At 38.3% G+C, this 19,809-nt stretch overlaps 1 protein-coding gene across 2 annotated transcripts in view; it reads right to left on the bottom strand.

Moving 5' to 3' along the window:
• ANO10 (anoctamin 10) overlaps positions 1-19,809 on the bottom strand; it is a 240,616-nt gene that overhangs the window by 169,095 nt on the left and 51,712 nt on the right. For both annotated transcript variants that reach the window (XM_012638749.1, XM_012638743.1), the window contains 2 exons: positions 11,557-11,748; positions 8,839-8,967 (listed from right to left, as the gene is read on the bottom strand). In XM_012638749.1, the coding sequence (XP_012494203.1) occupies positions 8,839-8,967; positions 11,557-11,748 (321 nt within the window). The remainder of the gene's footprint in view (positions 1-8,838; positions 8,968-11,556; positions 11,749-19,809) is intronic.

The following is a 19,809-nucleotide window of genomic DNA, read 5'->3' as shown; positions in this document are numbered from 1 at the left end:
TACAGCATGCTGTTAATGTAATATGCAACTAGTGAAACATTTTTTTAAATCAATAAACAGTGTCTAGATTCCAAGAAAAAAATAAGGAATAAAATATAATTTTACTTTAAAATTAATTTTAAGATTTTACTTCCTTGTATGAAGAGTAATTTTCATATCAAAGAGAAAAATCTTATAAACAGAAACATGTTAATTTGACCCACCAATAGTTTTAATGACTTTTCTGTAACGTTCTTTTTTCCCAGCTTCACTAAGGTATAATTTACAAATAAAAACTGTATATATTTAAGGAATACAATGTGATATACATACACATTGTGCAATAATTACCACAATTGAGCTAATTAACATATCTATCACCTCACATTGTGACCTTGTAACATTCTGAATTAGAATTTTGGCATGATTTTATAATACAAACTTATATGGTAATAAACCAAAAACTTGTATTTTCTAATTTATTTGTAAATGTTACACTTTGTAGATTCATTACAAGACCAATTATTATGAAATTCAGCTGAGGTCCTTGAAACATTAGAATAATGTTTAACTTACTAATTTTTTGGTTATTTCTGACACTTTCTCTGAGCTTGGCTTTGTCCTGACACACAAAATTCTCAATTTAGAAACCAAAGCTAGGGAAAGTCAATAAAATAGAAACAAACAAATCTCCAAATACATACTGTGGCAGAAAGAGGATCAATTTGTGCCAATATAATCCAACTTCTGATGAACGGTTAACATTTTAAAATATCATACAATAAATAGGTGTAGCTTACTGCAAGCGCACTAAAATAAATACACAATGAATAGTCAAAACAATCAGAACAAAGCTGGGGGTCTCACACTTCCTGATTTCAAAACTTGCTATAAAGCTGTGGTAATCAAAATAGTGTGGTACTGGCATAAAGACAGACATACAGACCAAAGGAATAGAATAAAGAGCCCAAAAATAAACCCTCACAAATACGGTAAATGATTTTTGATGAGGGTGCCAACAAGCATTCATTGGGAAAAGTACAATCTATTCAACAAATGGTGCTGGGAAAACTGGACATCCACATAAAAAAAATCAAGTTGGACCCCTACCTTATATCACATACAAAAATTAACTCGAATTGGATCAAAGATCTAAAACTATAAAATTCTTCAAAGACTGGCTATTGTGAATGTGCTGTAAAAATCTTCATGATACTGGGTTAGGCAATAATTTCTTGGATATGAAACAAAAAGCACAAAAGAAAAGAAAAAATAGGTAAGTTAGACTTCATTAAAATTTAAAACTTCCGTGAATCAAAGGATACTATCAACAGAGCGAAAGGCAACCCATGGAATGGGAAAAAATATTTGGCAATCATGTATCTAATAAGGGATTAATATCTAGAATATACAAAGTCCTACAACTCAACAACAAAAAATCCAAACAGCCAGATTAAAAATGGGCAAAGGACTTAATAGACATTTCTTTTTTTTTTCCCCTCCCAACCTTGAGTAGACATTTCTCTAAAGAAGATACATAAAAGGCCAATGACCTCATGAAAAGATGCTCAACACCACTAGTGATTAGGGAAATGCAAATCAAAACCACAATGAAATATCATCTCACACCCATTAGAATGGCTATTATCAAAAAAACAGAAAATAACAAGTGTTGACAAGAATGTGGAAAAACTGGAATCCTGTGCATTGTGGGTAGGAATGTAAAATGGTATAGCTGCTGTGAAAAATGGTATGGTAAGTCCTCAAAAAATTAAACATAAAATTACCATATAATCCAGCAATGCCACTTCTGGATATATACTCAAAAGAAGTGAAATCAGGGACTTAAACAGATATTTATACTTACAGTTATACCAGCATTAGTCACAATAGACAAAAAGTAGAAGCAATCTCAGTGTCCACTGAAGGATGAATGGATAAAGAAAATGTGGTATACAGATACAATGGATTATCATTCAGTCTTAAAAAGGAAGAGAATGTTGACACATATTACAATATGGATGAACCTTGAGGATATTATGGTAAGTTAAATAAGCCAGACACAACAGGACAAATACTGCACAATTCTCCTTATATGTGGTTCCTGGAATAGTCAAATTCATAGGCAGAAAGTGGAATGGTCATTGCTAGGGGGTAGTTGGGAGGGGAATGCAGAGTTAGTGTTTAATGGGTATGGAATTGCAGTTCAGGAAGATGAAAAGCTTCTGAAGATGAATGGTGGAGATGTTGCACAACAATGTAAATGTACTTAATGCTACAGATTTGTGCACTTAAAAATGGTTAAAATTATAATTTTATGTTATGTAAATTTAACCACAATTTGAAAAATGTACGTGAAACAGCATTACACATCTAGTTACAATCTCCTCACATCCCTTACCCTTTGACTTTCTCTGGGTGATCTCCATCTTAGTAAATATTGATAACATCATAGTTATCTCCCCGTTTACAAAAACAACAAATACACAACAAAATAATCACTCTTCTAAGAATTTGGCCTTGGTAATCAAAGTAAATACTTCTTCTTTAGAGGTGTAAGCCTAGAGGTATTTAACAGAATAGCTTAAAACCTGGCTGGAATTTTTGCCTCTGTGGATTAAATTTAGGCTAAAAAAATACCTTTCTTTTATGTTATGATCAACTCTAAATTAGCTCATGGCTGTACTTTTGTCTCCTACCCTTCAGATCGCCTGGTACATCTAACTTACATCCGAAGAGCAGATTACAATGGGGTCAGAATTCAGATGGCAAGTCTCCACCAGCATGAAAAATAACTGCCTTTCAACTGCTCCAGGAAATCAGGATTAAGCTACATCCAGCCCCTTCCCAAAACATGCTACAGAGGCCGACATCACCAAAGGAACACAGCATCAGCAAAGAGTCTGCTACCTTTGGAAAAAATTAATGAGTATCTGCTTCTCAAACCTTAATACAGGCCATTCATTTGGCATATCATTTATACTGCCTAGTTACCTCTCTAGTGGATGTATTTAACTATATATGTGTACATGTGGGCATATGTGTGTAAAATATGCACATCTTCTCAACTACATTAAAAAGCAGAGTTCTTGAGGACAAAAGTGAAAAACAGCTATGATGTCTCCTTTTAGCACCAGATGCAGTATTATATACATAGCAGGTCTCAATATTGAGTGCAATTTAATAAAGGAATGAAAAGAATGAGCACTTGCCACCTTATGCCCTATAAGCAGAACTTAGAAGTGTTACAAACCAACAATTATAGTCATATAATACTGAGTATAAATACATCAAAAAGGAAAAATACCCATTTTCCTCTTTAAAGAAAGACTGAAATGCCTATTTTCTTTTTAAATAGCTTAGTCTCTTAATTCAACATTCATCTAAACACTAAACTGCACACCTACCATGTTTCAGTCACTATTCTAAGGGAATAGTCTTACTATATTTACTGAGATAGAAAAGTAGACATTGTCCTGTCCTCTTGAAGCTGACAGTGTATAGGGGAGACAGATGTTAAAGACATAAACCCACAAGCAAGTATAATGCATGGCTTGTAAACAAGATAAATGCCATGAAGGAAAAGATTACAAGTCTTCATGAGAGACTAACAGAAAAGACCTAGTTGAGACAGAGGGATCAAAAAGGCCTGGGAGTTCAGTGATATCTGAGCTGAGACCTAAGGAATAAAGGTGTGTTAGCCAGGCACAAAAAGAGGACCTTGTGTGCGCAGAGGTCCCAAGCTGGGGAGAAAAAAAGTTAACAAACAAGAAAACAAGGATATTCATTCTGGAAAGATGGAGTAGAAGTACTTTAAACTATCATTAATGTTAAGTACAACTAAAAACCATGGGCATTATACATAAAATAAATATAAGAAGACTCTGAAAGGTAGAAAGAGGAAGGCAGTCTATCTAGGGATCCCAGAACCCAAAGAACAACATGAGACTGAGTTTCCTGGGTTTTTCTTTGCTTCATATATCCCAGATTGAGTGCCAAGGAAGCTGGCAACTCAGAAATGCAAATGGACACAGATTTTTAAAAAGCCCCAAGTCAAGGTTTCTCTCTCTTACCAAAGGACCAGGAAAGGGGGCATCTAGCAAGACAGAAACTTTTAGACAATAATCATTCTACTGCAATAACCATTCTAGTCCAGCCAAACAATAGGAAACACTGGGGCCCCATCTCCCATTCACGTCAGGAAATGCCTAGAAGAGAGCCTTATACCTTTGCTGGGCTATAAAAAGGGGCCTAACCCCACCAGAGAAGGAAGCTGAGTAGGGAGCCCCACCTTCCCTCACCATTAAATGGTAATAATCATACACCATCAACTAGTCAGTAAAGTCTACATACAGAACCTTCACTTCCACCCCCACCTGCAGTAACAAGGTTCCCTTTCCATTCCCCACTGCGGTAGTATCACAGGAAGTGTGGTGAAGAGTTGGGTCTTTCACCACTGTGCGACAGCAATGAGGACATCCTCCACTGTGGTGTCAATGAGGCCATATGGGAAACAGTGCTGAGGTAAGTGGACCCTTTCCAGCAAAAGAGCTATCAGTGGACATGTAGTGAGGAGCCAGAACTCTAAGCCAGTGTAACATGGATCCCCCACCTTGGGTGTCAAGAGAATCCAAGTGGAGAACCTAGACTTCCACCATCAACTGGCAGTAACAAGATGACACCCCCACCCCTGCTGAAGTTGTGTCAGAGGAGGCCTGCTAAAAAATAAGATTTAAATCTTATCCAGATCCAGAGTCTCATAAAATAATACCCAACATGTCTAGTGTCAATCAAAAATCACTCATCATAATAAGAACCAAGAAATCTCAATTTGACTGAGAAAATACAAACAATAGACAGCAGCACTGAAATAAATTAGGTATTGAAATTACCTGACAAGGATTTTTAAAGTAGCTATGGTATAAACTAAAGGTTTGTGTCTCCCCAAAATGCATACATATGTTAAAGCCCCTACTCCCAATGTGATGGTAGAGCCTTTGGAAGGTAATTAGGTTTAGATGAGGTCATGAAGGTAGAGCTCCCACGATGGGGATTAGTATCTTTATATTAATAAGACGAGACACAAGAGCTTCTGCTCTTGGCCATGTGAATATACAGTGAGAAGGTAGACATCTGCAAGCGAGGAAGAGGTTCCTCACCAAGAACCAAATCTGCCAGCACCTTGATCTTGGACTTCTCAGATTCCAGAACCATGAGAAATAAATGTCTCTTATTTAAGTCACCCAGTCTATGGTACTCTGTCATAGCAGCATGAGCTAAGACAAGCCATCATAAAAATGCTTCAACAATCAATTACAAATCCTCTTGAAACAAATGGAAAAACAGAAAATCTCAGAAAGGAAACAGAAGTTATAAAAAAGAACCAAATGAAAATTATAGCACTGAAAAATGCAATAACAAATTTTTTTAAAAACTCAGTAGATGGGCTCAATAGTAGACCATGACATGACAGAGGACAGAATCAGTGAACTTGAAGATACATCAATAGAATTCACTTAATCTGAACAAAAGAAATAAAACGGACTAGAAAAAATTGAAAAGAGCCTTCGGGACCTGTGAGAAAATACAAAGACCCAACATTCATATCAGAATTCTAGGAGAAGGAGGATAGTGAGGCTAAAAGAGTATTTGAAGAAATAATAGCTGAAAAGATCCCAAATTTGGTGAAAGACACAAACCCACATATCTAATAAGCTGAGAAAGCCCCAAAAAGAATAAACCCAAATAAATCCACATCAAGACCCACCATGATGAAACTTTCAAAAACTAAAGATATAGAAAAAAATCTTGAAAACACCCAGAGGAAAATGGACACCTTACCTATAGGTTAACACCAATTTGAGTGACAGCAGATTTCTCCTCTAAAACCACAGAGACTAAAGTATCAAAATATTTTTCAAGTGCTAAAAGAAAAGAACTGTTATCCATGAATTCTATATCCAGAAAAACTATCCTTCAAGAATGAAAGAGAAAAAAAAAAAATTCTAAGCTGAAGAAAAAGTAAGAGAATTTGTTGCTAGCAGACTTACCCTTACAGATTGGCTAATATAAGTTCTTCAAACAGAAAGGAAATTATATTAGTTTCCTAGGGCTACCAGAACATAAAACTGGATGGCTTAAAACAAGAGAAATGTATTGTCTCATAGTCTGGAGGCTAAAAGCCCAAAATCACGGTGTTGGCAGGGCCATGATCCCCCTGAAACCTGCAGGGGAGCCTTCCTTGGTGTTTCTTAGCTTCTGGTCTTTGCCAGCAATCCTTGGTGTTCCATAGCTTGCAGCTGCAGTACATCAATCTCTGCTTCCCTCATCACATGGTGTTCTCTCCTCATGTTTCTGTGTGTCTCTTCTTTTCTTATAAGGACACCACTCATACTGGAATAAGGGCCCATCCTGTTCCAGTATGATCTCATCTTAACTAATTACATCTGCAACAACCCCATTTCCAAAGAAGGTCACATTCTCAGATACTGGTGGTTTGGACTTTAAGATGTTTTTTGGGGAGATATAATTCAACCCATATAAAAAATTACCAAAAAAAAGTTTACATACTGTATAATTCTTTCTATATAACATTCTTGAAATGACAAAATTAGAGATGGAGAACACATTTGTGGTTGCCAGGAGTTAGGAATGGTGGGGAGAGGAAAAAGGTGTGACTATAAAAGGATAGTAGTAGGAAGATCTTTGTGGTGATGAAGATTTATCTTAATTGTTGTGGTAGTTACATGAATCTATACACGGGATAAAATGACAAATAACTACATACACATTGTGCCAATGTCAATTTCTTTGGTTTTGATATTATACTATAGTTCCTTAAGATGTAACCATTGAGCAAACTGGGTGAGAGGTACATGGAACCTATTATCTTTCCAATTTCCTGTGAACTGTAATTATTCCAAAATAAAAAGTTAAATAATAAGAAAGTAAAAATTAAGTGACAATTACAGGCTAACAATTTAAATTTTCTGTAGATAACCCAAAGTTTTTCCTCATAAAGATTTTTTAATAGAGATTTCTGTACTCTAAGCAACTAGTTTACATGATGACAGTAAAACAGTTGTTCTACTATGTGAAGAGACAAAAAAAAGTAAGAACCTAGAGGGCAACAATCAAGTGCCCCTAGAACTTGCACAGTAAGTGAACCCATGAGGATTAGACTAGCAAAATTAGCCTGTGACACACGAGTCTGCACAACAGTATTGTAGGCCAGTAAATCTCCCAAATTAAGTCAGAAGAACCAGGCCCTGGATCTTATTAAGATAACACTAAATAAAAAAGAAAGCAGTAGGCTAACAATGGTAATATACAGGAAGAAAAACTGAGCCAGCCAGAAATCTAGAGACAGTGAAGGCAAAAATCAAGAAGCCGGCAGTACCGAACTCATCCAGCATTGCTCAGAAGCTGGCAACAGACACCAAGATCTGGCTCATTTCAGAGCTCTGCTCTTTGCGGGGGTCCAGATGGTTTACAGGTTTTCTGTTTCTCTCAGAACTATTACAACTCCCCTTATTCTTGTTGTACATTTACCAAGAAATCTTCTAATAACCAATTCCATCTTTACTTTAACACTGTCTGTTATGGTATTGGAAAAGTATCTTCTTAGTGTGAATTAACTACCTGACATTCTGGTCAGTCCCTCATGAGTATCAGTTTTTATATTTAAGTCAGTCCCTAAAGCCGAATTAACTCTGGGTATACTAAGACAAGTTTCTATAATAGATTTGTACAGTTAAGGACCATATCCTAAATCAAGAAGGCACACTTTGAGCCTAGCCAGTTGGCCTCTCTCTAAGGTACCTCTATCTTGTTCTCTCACTTTACATGTAATAAATGAGCCTTGCAAATAGCTCTCCAAAATCCTATTCAACTCACAGAATTCAAAACAGACCTACTTTTATCTGCCAGGGCCATTCTCCTTCCCCTCCTACTCACTGCTATCTAAAATCATTCTCCAAAATGCATATTCTACATATAGCATCTATCATAAACACAGATTCCTATCAAATACGATGAAAGAGCAAAACGAGCAAAGCAGAATATATTTCTTTATCCAACACTGGAAATTGCAAGTTCATGATTTCATTTCTGCTGGTCAGCCCTGAGTCCTAAAGCCTTAGGTATATGAAACACCACTCTACGATCCTGCTAAATTCTGCTTTAATAAAGTTCCACAACTGTGCTATTTTGAAAATATCTAAAAGTGAAAGGTGATCGCAATATTCTTGACAACGATAACCATAAGCAACAACAAAAAAAATTCCTACGAATTCGTCCATTTACATTTGGTTACTGCTTAATTTTCAAGACGTTACAGGAATCCATATTCTGAAACGTGATAAATGGAAAACCTAAAAAGGGCACAGCTAGCTTACTTGTACTTTGTATGTGAAATTATATGTTTTCCTATAAATTACATTTTGGAGTTTGACAGTGTTCTACAATGAATTCCACATCTGTAGCAAATGAAATTTAAATCATTATCAAAAGCATTTCTTAGGATTTATTTGCTTAAGAAAGTAGAAGTGTCATTTCCCTAGAATAGACTAAAAATACAAATTAAATTTATAGAATTCTATTTCAAATAGGATTTAACTACTTAACACTGAATAGGCCAGCACAAAGGCTGGAAAAGTCACTTCTTGTTTGCATCATGGTGACTGATTTTCATACCTGGGCAAGAAAGCACAGCCTAAATGCTCATACCTTCTATTACTTATTTCTTACAAGTGCAAGTTGCTAAATTGTCAGTCATGGACAGCCGGGGACAGTACTGCTTTAGAATAACAGAGGCATCTGATGTGGATGCTACTTAAAATAGTTTAAATTTTCACTTACCTCCACTGCTACTACAATCAAAATGAGGTCTGTTTTTGACTCTGGAAAGACTGCATTCACTTGAGGTGACATTCCAATCAGAGCACAGTTTGTGACCACAGATATAACACTCATTGTTTCAAAAGCCAACTAAAAGAAAAAAGAATATGAAATTTAAAACTGCAATGAATGTTTCTACATTTCCTCACCTTTTTCGTATTATCTAAAAATCAAGGAAAAAGTCTTACCCTAGTTCTAAACATTCCAAGTATATTTTAAACTTTTTTCTCTGTCATGCTATGATTTTCTTTAGCTGAAAAAAGCCATACTGTTAGAAAGTATTTTAGATACTTTTGGCTTGAATATCCCAAAGCAGTATGTTCTACCTTCCTAATTGGAGGCAGCCAGGGACTGAATTTGGAATACTGTTAAAGTTACTCTACTCATATTCTAATGGAAATCTAAAGTAGGGCTGCCACAGAAAATGTTTCATGTTCAAAAACATGTAAAGTTTCAAAAAGAATTGATGTCATGCAGCCGTCCTTTTACTCTGACAGATCACACACCAGATCTCGTTCGCTAAAACTAGCTTTATAACCAAGGCACCAGTTATAAACAGTGATTCCTTCCTAGCAGCATTTACCAAATCACCTGTAGAACTACAGAAGCTAGGCCCCACTAAGACCTACTAAACAGACTCTGATCCAGGATCCTGTGAAGGAGACTTTGGTGCATACTACTGAGGATGGATGTAGAAATGTTGTGACCATTGCTTTTTTTGTTTTAAATATAAAGTACTTGATGATCACTACTTGATAACTTAACCACTAATTCCAAGAAACACAATTACTATTAGAAACATAAATTTTAAGAGAAGTGAAACAAAAGATGATTGAATCCAAACTTAATTCATGTATCTCCTCCCATGGAAAATTTCTGCCATCTTATAATTTAGAAATCCTTTGTGTCATCTGATGATTTTCCCATAGTTTTCTTCACAACAAACCTACTCGAGACTTTCTTTACCTTCTCTCTATATAGCTTAAAATTTCTATTTACTTGCTTTTGATACATTCATATAGTTTAAAAATCAAAAGTTCTAAGTATATAGTAAAGAAGGAATCTCTTTGTTCCTTTGTCCCCTTTTCTCCCACTTCCCAGCTACTGCTCCTAAAAAATAACCACTATTGCTAATTTCTTATGTACCTTTCCAGACACTTTGTATGCAAACGAATGTATACACTCTTTCTTACTCCCTTTTCAAGATAATACACACGGTCAGGCCCCTTGCTTTTGTCATTTAAAGTGTCTTGAAGGACTTTCTGTGTCAGTAGTAAAGGAGTTCCCCCATTCTTTGTCACAACTGCTTAAGTATTTTATTGCATGGATGTACCAGGATTCACTTAACCATTTTCTTTATTGGTGAGCATTTAGCTGCTATGACAAACAATGCTACAATTAGTAACCTAATATGTACATCGTTTAATAAGAGTAGAAGTAGGCTAAATTCCTAAAAGTGAAATGGCTAAATTAAGGGGGACATGCATTTGTAATCCGATAGATAACCAAGCTGCACTCCACAGGGTTGATCAGTTCACACTTCCACCAGCAACATATTAGAGTGCCTGGCTTCCTGATCTTGCAATTTGTTTGTAACTAAACTTTCAGGGTTGGTTTGTTTTTTATTTTAATCACCTATATTGAGTTATAATTTACATACAATAAACTGAATTCATTTAAGGTACACACTTTATTAGGTTTTGATAGGTATATTCACCTGTAAAACCACCACCACACATAAGATGCAGAACATTTCCATTTCCCCCAAAAGATTCCTCAGGCCCCTTTGCAATCCATCCCTCTCTTTACAACTGGTCCTAAGCAAACACCAATCTGCTTTTTGTCAATACAGATTAGTTTGCATTTTCCAGAATTTGATATAACTGGAATCATACAGTATATATTCTTTTGTGTCTGCTTTTTTCACTTGGCATAATGATTTAGATATTGATCTGTGTTGTATGTATTCATTCCTTTTTTACTGTTGAGTAGTGTTCCATTTTATGAATATATCAGAATTTTTCTTATCCATTTATCTATTGACACCAAATTGGGTCGATCCAGTTTGGGACTATTGTGAATAAAGTTGCTATGAACACTCCTGTGCAGGCTTTGTATGGAAATATCCTTTCATTTCTCCTGGCATTCTGTCTTCCCATTAGACCTCCACTGATACTTCCTTCGCTGGGAGAGGTACAAGTGCCTCATATGTGTTCCCATGTGGCCTCCACTGCGCAAGGTGCTGGTGAAAGTCCTTACATCCCACTAGAGTTCTTCTGAGACTGCCCCAGCAGGGACTAGAAAGAAAGCCTATTACTTCAGATAATAAGCAGAAGTCTAGGCTCCCTAGGTGGCCTCCACTGACACTGCAGCAAGGAGCATCTCGTTACTAGTTACTACCTGTTCAGATGAAGTCTCAGCTGGCTACTTTCCTAGAAAATTGTCAAAGTTTTACCTCTGAAATGGGTCCTTAGAGATTATATTTTACTCTTTCAACCCCCAAGAAAAGTGAGGCCAGAGAAAGTTAATGACTGCTTAGGGTCACATAGCTAATAGCAAAACAAGGACTGAAATCCAGTTTCCTAAATCTCTCTTTAAGGTTTGCAGGTTTGCTTTTTTTTTTTTGGTCACAACACCTCCCTTATTTTTTACAGGAATACTTTTTTCTCAAATACTTACCTGCCATACACCAATACTGGCTGAAGGTTCTGAGAACGAACGTTTGAAGACCCTGCACATTTTTAAGGCATCTGAATTGACTTCAGTGAAGTTATTTAACACAGCAAAGGCAGCTGCTAATGGATAAACACAGGAGAAAAGGCTCACATAACCAAACTGCAGGAATAACTCCAAGTAATCATCGAAGGTACCCTGAAAATATAACCAAGAAAGCATGCACTGTTTTAATATCATAGGATAGGAATATTCTTTTGCAATATTATTTAAGGCATTGGCCTCTAACTATTCAAAAAGCCCTCAAAGAGTTTCCCCCAATTCTTTCTTCTCAACCACAAAATTTACTTAAATTCAAAGGCAATTTTATATTAAGTTTCTGAAATAAAGAATGAAAAATGACATAGCTGAACATTTGTGCAAAATCACTGAATTACTAGATTTTTTCCTTCAGTAAACAGCAAAGCTAAAGATGTTTGCTCTTGACCAACTAAGAAGAATGATCCAGTATCATTGTTAGAGATCTTTTATGATGTCCCCCTCACATCATGAGCACCCCAGAATGTCATTCCCTCATGCTCCATTAAAAAATTGATGGTGGTGGCACCAGTGAAAATGGTAGAGTAATGACCACCAAAATTTGACCCCTCCATAAAAGCAATATTAAAAAACCCAATTAAATTTGTCAGAATCAACTTTTTTAGTACTCTGGAAACTAACCAAAGAGTTGCAGCAACTTAAGCAGCATTTAGTCAAGAAAAACAGCTGAATTTTGTAGTATTTTAACTTACTTTGGTCTCTGTGGCAGCTTTGAAACATAATACCATGCAGGAGGAACACAGTATTAGGGAAACAGAATGGGGCTGAAAATCTTTGAAAGACTTATTCCCACAGAAAGTCATTATCTGACCTGACTGGTGGTACTCTAAAAGAACCAAGTCAAAAGCCTGTCTTAATTCAACCTCACAGAGTCTCCCCCATGCTAAAGGCTTCTCCCTGGGGATGTCAGTCAAATGTTCTAACATAATGTCTGCCTGATGGGTAGCAGCTGGGGCAAATAATGAACGAGCTAGGGAGCTGAAACGAAAACCTGAGGGATAAGATGTTCATAGGTGATTTGAAGCACCAACATTTTCCTGGAAATCTGGAAGATCAGGCACAGGCATAGGATCGTGCACATGCTCAGGAAAGATCTGAGACGGCTCTAAGATCTCACACCTCTAACTGACCTTAAGGGTCTTTGACAGCAGGAAATAAATGCTAAGGCAAAGTTTTAAACTTCCTGGCTGAGCATTGATAGCATGGCCCAACAACAACAAAAGAGGGACCTACCATACAGCTATAGAACATTCAACCCAATAAAAGAATATACATTATTCTCAAATGTATATAAAACATTTTCCAAAATATGTGATATGTTAGATGAAATAAATTTGAAAGGTTTAAAATAATACAAAGTATTTTCTCTGACCACGATCAAATGAACCTGGAAATTAATAACAAGAAATTTGGGAAATTCACAAATACATGGAAATTGAGTGTATATTTCCAAAAAAAACTTACGAGGCAAAGAAGAAATCACACAAGATATCAGAACATAATTTAAGATGAATGAAAATGAAGACACAGCATACCAAAGCTTACGGGATGCCACAAAAGCAGTGGTCAGCAGGAAATTTATGGCTGTAAATGCCTCTGTTAAAAAAAAGGATCTCAAGCCGGGCGCAGTGGCTCACGCCTGTAATCCTAGCACTCTGGGAGGCCAAAGCGGGCAAATCATTTGAGCTCGGGAGTTTGAGATCAGCCTGAGCAAGAGCGAGACCCCATCGCTACTAAAAAAAATAGAAAAAAATTAGCTGGACAACTAAAAAATATATATAGAAAAAATTAGCCGGGCATGGTGGCGCATGCCTGTAGTCCCAACTACTCGGGAGGCTGAGGCAGTAGGATTGCTTGAGCCCAGGAGTTTGAGGTTGCTGTGAGCTAGACTGATGCCACGGCACTCTAGCCAGGGCAACAGAGTGAGACTCTGTCTCAAAAAAAAAAAAAAAAAGAGATCTCAAAACAACCTAAATTTCCACCTTAAGAAGCCTGAGTAAACTAAATCCAAAGCAAGCAGAAGGAAATAAATAATAAATACCAGAGTGCAAATAAATAATATGAAAGTAGAAAAACAACAGAGAGGATCAAAAGTTGGTTCTTTAAAAACACGAGGATAAAAAGAGATAAATCACTACCTGGACTGTGTAAGAGAAAAAGAGAAAAGACTCAAATTACTAAAATCAAAAATGAAAGAGGGGAGATTACTACTGGTTTTACAAGGGAGAAAAGGGAATATAAGGTAATTCGATAAACAACTGTATGCCAAAAATAAATAACAGATGAAATGGGCAAATTTGTGACTCAAGAAGAAATAAGGGCCAGGCACAGTGGCTCACACCTGTAATCCCAGCACTTTGGGAGGTCAAGGTAGGAGGATCACTTGAGGCTAGGAATTCAAGACCTGGGCAACACAGTGAGATGCCATCTCCACACACACACACACACACAGACACACACAAATTAGCCAAGTGTGGTGGTGCATGCCTATAGTTCCAGCTACTTGGGGGCTAAGGTGGGAGGATTATTTGAGCCCAGGAGTTCAAGGCTGCAGCGAGTTATGATGGCACCACTGCACTCTAGCCTAGACTAACACACACCAATTCTTTTTAAACTATTACAAAAAATTGAAGAGAATTCTTAATTCATTATATGAGACCAGCATTACCCTGATACCGGAACGAGACAAGGGCACAACAAGAAAAGAAAACTAAGGGTATTGTCCCTGATGCAAAAGACTTCAACAAAATACTGGCAAACTAAATGCGACAACATATCAAAAAGATAATCCACCATGATCAGGTAGAAGTTATCCCAGGGATGCAAGGATGGTTCAACATATGCAAAGCAATAAATGTGATACATCACATCAACAGAATGAAGACAAAAACCATATGATCATCTCAATAGACACAGAAAAAGCACTGGATAAAATTCAACATCCCTTCATAATAAAAACTCTCAACATATTAGGCATAGAAGGAACATACCTCAACACAGTAAGGGCCACATCTTACATATCCACAGCTAACATCATACTCAATGGGGAAAAGCTGAAAGCCTTTTCCTCTAAGAACTGGAAAAAGACAATGATGCCCACTTTCACTATTCTTATTTAACATAGTCCTGGAATTCCTAGTCAGAGCAATTAGGCGAAAGAAAGCAGTAAAGGGCATCCAAATTGGAAAACAAGAAGTCACACTGTCCATGTTTGCAGATGAAATTATCTTATATATAGGAAAACCTAAAGACTCTACCAAAGAAACTCAGAACTGATAAACAAATTCAGTACAGTTGCAGGATAGAAAATAAACATACAAAAACCAGTAGCATTTCTATTATATATACCAATAACGAACTAGCTAAAAAAGAAATCAAGAAAGCAATCCCATTTACAATAGCTACAAAAAAATTAAATACCTAGCAATAAATTTAACCAAGGAGGTGAAAGACATCCATAATGAAAACTACAAACTACTGATGAAAGAAACCGAAGAGAATATAAACAAATGGAAAGACATCCCATACTCATGAATTGGAAGAATATTGTTAAAATGATCATACTACCCACAGCAATCTACTGATTTCAATACTATCCTTATCAAAATACCAATGACATTCTTCAGAGAAATAGAACAAACAATACTAAAATTTATACAGAACCACAAAAGATACCAAATAGCCAAAGCAATCCCGAGCAAAAACAACAAAGCTAGAGGCACTACACTACCTGACTTCAAAATATACTACAAAGCTATAGTAACAAAAACACCATGGAATTGGAATACAAATAGCCACACAGACCAGTCAAACAGAGTAGAGAACACAGAAATAAATCCATGTATATACAGGCAACTGATTTTCAACAAAGGCACCAAAAACATATGTTGGGGAAAGGATAGTCTCTACAATAAATGGTGCTGGGAAAACTGGATATCATTATGCAAAAAAAATGAAATTAGACTCCTATCTATCATCATATACAAAAAAATCAACTCAAAATGGATTAAAGACTTAAGTATAAGACCTGAACCTATAAAACTACTAGAAAAAAACATAGGGGAAACTCTTCAGGACCTTGGTCTAGGGAGGCAAAGATTTTATGGCTAAGACCTCAAAAGCACAGGCAACAAAAACAAAAATAGACAAATGGAACTATAACACTAAACTGCAAACTAAAAAACTATACACCAAAAAGCTTCTGCATAGCAAAGGAAAAATCCACAGAGTGAAGAAACAATATGTAGAATGGGAGACACATTTGCAAACTATTTGTCTTAGTCCATTTATGTTGCTATAAAGGAATACCTGAGGCTGGGTAATTTATAATACAAAGTAATTTATTTGCCTCGCAGTTCTGTAGGGTGTACAAGAAGCATGGCACCAACAGCTGCTTCTGGTGAGGGCCTCAGGAAGCTTCCACTCATGGCAGAAGGTGAAGGGGAGCCAGCTGTGCATTGTCACATGGCAAAGGAGGAAAGCAAGGGCAGGAGGTGCCAAGTTCTTTTTAACAACCAGCTGTCACAAGAACTAACAGAGCAAGAACTTACTCATTACTGCAAGAACACCACCAAGCCATTTAGGAGGGATCTGCCCTCATGACCCAACACCTCCCATTAGACACCCCTGCCAACACTGGGGATCAAATTTCAACATGAGATTTGGGGGGAACAAACATCTAAACTATAGCACCATTCATCTGACAAGAGACTAATATTCAGAATATACAAGGAATTGAACTCAACAATAACCAAAAAAAATAATCCAATTAAAAAGTGGGTGAAGCATCTGAACGGCCATTTCTCAAAAGAAGATATACAAATGGCCAAAAAATATGTGAAAAAATGCTCAACATTATTAATCATCAGAGAAATGCAAATCAAAACTACAATGAGATATAATCTCATCCTAGTTAGAATGTCTATTATCAGAAAGACAAAAATAACAAAAACTGGCAAGGATGCAGAGAAAAGGGAACTTTTTATATACCGTTGGAGGGAATGTAAATTAGTATAGCCATTAGGGAAAATGGTGTGGAAGTTTCTGAAAAACTAAAACCAGAAATACCATATGATCTAGTAATTCTACTACTGGGTATTTATCCAAAGGAAAGGAAATCAGTAAATCAAAGGAATACCTGCATCCCCATTTTTACTGCAGCACCATTCACAATAGAAAAGATATGGAACCAACCTAAATGTCCATCAGCAGAGAAACAGATAAAGAAAATACAGTGTATATACACAACGGAATCTAACTTGGCCATAAAAAAGAACGATATGAAATAAGACAGGGGGAGGAGCCAAGATGGCGGACAGGAAAAGCCGCCAGTCAGAGTGTCTCTGCAAAAAAGACAGATTTTAGAAGAAAGTGAAAAAAAATAAACTAGCAGAAAAACATAGATCGGGTGAGGGTCGGAAGGGAGGGTGCCTGAAACTACAGGAGACTCCACGGGAAGACGTTGCAGAGGAGAAGTGGAAGGAGGAAGGCCCCTGAGAGGCTTGGAGACCAGCGACAAGTGAAGGTGGAGCAGATAACTTTCCCCTCGCTTGTATCTCGGACTGCTGGTGGGCTCCTGAGTGGCTGAAGAGACCTGCCAACATCAGCCCAGACACGGCTGCCGCCAGTGAGCGGTGGCCTCTTGCAGACACAGCTCCGGGCTCCCAACTCCCTCGGGGCACCTCACCGCGTGCAGACCCGAGCCTATCGGCAGACCCTATATTACTCCATTCTGTCCTTCCCCTTCCCTACCCGTGGGTGCCAGAGAGACAATTTAGCCATCACGCAGAGGCATCTCCAAGGAACAGGACCTTTCCTTTTGGGGCCCTACAGTAGACTGAGGGGTACTAGGACTGCAAGCTCCCTACCTGCCAGCCCTCCCAGGTGCTGCTTGCCTGGGGACTCCACGAGAGTGGGGAAAATCCCAAGGTGGAGTGAAATCGATCCAGCTTGGGCACCCTGTAGGTGATTCAAGACCAGCACCCCTCCCCCTGGCAGGGTCAGGGATTGATCTCCAGGGCCCAGGCGAGAGGTCTGCAGACCAGACCCCGTACACCCAGGTCACGATTGCACTGCCCTGGGGCACGGAGGAGAGATCTGTGAAAGAGCCTACTGAGGAGTGTGTGCCTTCAGGGGCAGATCGGCGTGCCTGAGCGGCAACCCTCCTCCCAAAAGAGGGCTATGCACCCAGCTCAGGCTGCGATCCTGGGTAGGGAACCTGCCCGCCCACATCACAGCTAGGGGAGATCCATCGGCCTGAGGTCCTGCTTGCTGGCAGAGGCCTGGGTGAGGCCATGGAGAGGGGGAGGGTGGAGGGGAGCGAGACCTGCTCCAGAGTGCGGGTCTCGGACAGCACCACCCCCCAAGCCCAGACTTTCAGCTGAGTGGAGCCATTTCAGCCCCTCCTGGCAGCTTTGCACAGAAGCAAAGAACAGACCTTTGACCCCTGCTAACAGCAGTTGTGGAGCCTGAGGGCAGGCTTACCCAACCCAGCCCCGCTCAGACTCACTCCCAGACTTGCCCCCACTGAGGTGGAGAATAAGGACACACCTGGAAGTCCCAGGGCCCCATCCACCACACGAGGCACAAGAGGGCCTCTCCAGAGGAACAAGAGCTGACTACAGGACCCAAAAACAGCACTGTAGCTCCCTCCTCCCAGCAAGTGCCACCTACTGACAGGGAGGTCATTCTGCACACCCTTTTACTGCATCTACTGATTCATCATAAAGGGTGTGGTCGAATCTCACCCACAAACACCACCTACTGGCTCAGAGACTAAACAGGGCGTGTCATTATCCAAACAAAAATCTAAAGGCAAGAAGGAACAACTGATCCAGATGGGAAGGAACCAGTGAAAGAACTCTGGAAGTATGAAAAATCAAACGGAAAGCACACCCCCCAAAGAGGAACAACAGCTCCCTAGCAATTGACATTAACCAAACTCAGAACACTAAAATGACAGAAGAAGAATTTCAAACATGGATTGTAAGAAAGCTCAATGATATCCAAGAAAAAATGGATTACCAACAAAAAGAAACCACAAAAAAAAAACCAGGACTTGGAAGAAAAATTCACTAAAGAAATGGAAATATTAAAGAAAAATCAAACTGATCTCCTGGAAATGAAGGACTTATTCAGGGAACTACAAAACACAGTGGAAAGCCTCAAGAACAGGGTAGATCAAACAGAAGAAAGAGTCTCTGAGATTGAAGACAACTCCTTCCTATTAAATAAGTAAGTCACAGAGATCAAGCAGAAAATTAAGAGAAAAGAAATAAGCCTACAAGAAATATGGGATTATGTGAAAAAACTGAACCTGAGGGTGATAGGGATTCTGGAAGGTGAAGAAGAAAACACTCAAGGGCTGGATAAGCTATTTGAAGAATTAATAGAGGAGAATTTCCCGGGCCTTGCTAAAAATCTAGATATACAGGTACAAGAAGCTCAACAGACCCTAGAGAGATTCAGTGCAAACAGGAAGACACCACGTCATGCAGTCATCAGATTGACCAAAATAGCCACTAAAGAGGCCCTTCTACCAGCTGTAAGGCAAAAGAAACAAGTAACATATAAAGGAAAGTCCATCAGAATAACTCCAGATTTCGCAACTGAAACTCTACAAGCAAGAAGAGACTGGGGCCCCATTCTCACTCTTCTGAAACAGAATAATGCCCAGCTTAGAATCTTGTACCCTGAAAAACTAAGTTTCATATATGAAGGAGAAATAAAGACATTCTCAGATAAGCAAAGACTGAGGGAATTCACCAAGACAAGACCAGCTCTCCAAGAAGTACTCAAAACAGAATTACATACACAAGGATCAGCACAATAAACACTCATGAATGTAAAACCACTCAAAAGTTAAAGATCAAAGGCTAGATTCCACAATGGCTCAAGAGAGAAAACAAAGCAACAAAATGCAACCCAACAGAATGAAAAGTAATTCACCCCATTTATCAGTTCTCTCAATAAATGTGAATGGTTTGAACTCCCCTCTCAAGAGACACAGGCTGGCCGAATGGATAAAAAATAAACCAAGCCAAGCATCTGCTGTTTCCAGGAAACACATCTAACCTGCAAGGATACATTTAGACTCAAGGTAAAGGGGTAGAAATCAATATTTCAAGCAAATGGAAGCCAAGAGAAGGCTGGTGTGGCAGT

The sequence above is a fragment of the Propithecus coquereli genome, unplaced genomic scaffold, assembly GCF_000956105.1.
Source record: "Propithecus coquereli isolate 6110/MARCELLA unplaced genomic scaffold, Pcoq_1.0 Scaffold1, whole genome shotgun sequence".
Classification (NCBI taxonomy): domain Eukaryota; kingdom Metazoa; phylum Chordata; class Mammalia; order Primates; family Indriidae; genus Propithecus; species Propithecus coquereli.
The sequence above is the reverse complement of the archived record's forward strand: the minus strand, read 5'-3'. Positions and strand labels throughout refer to the sequence as shown.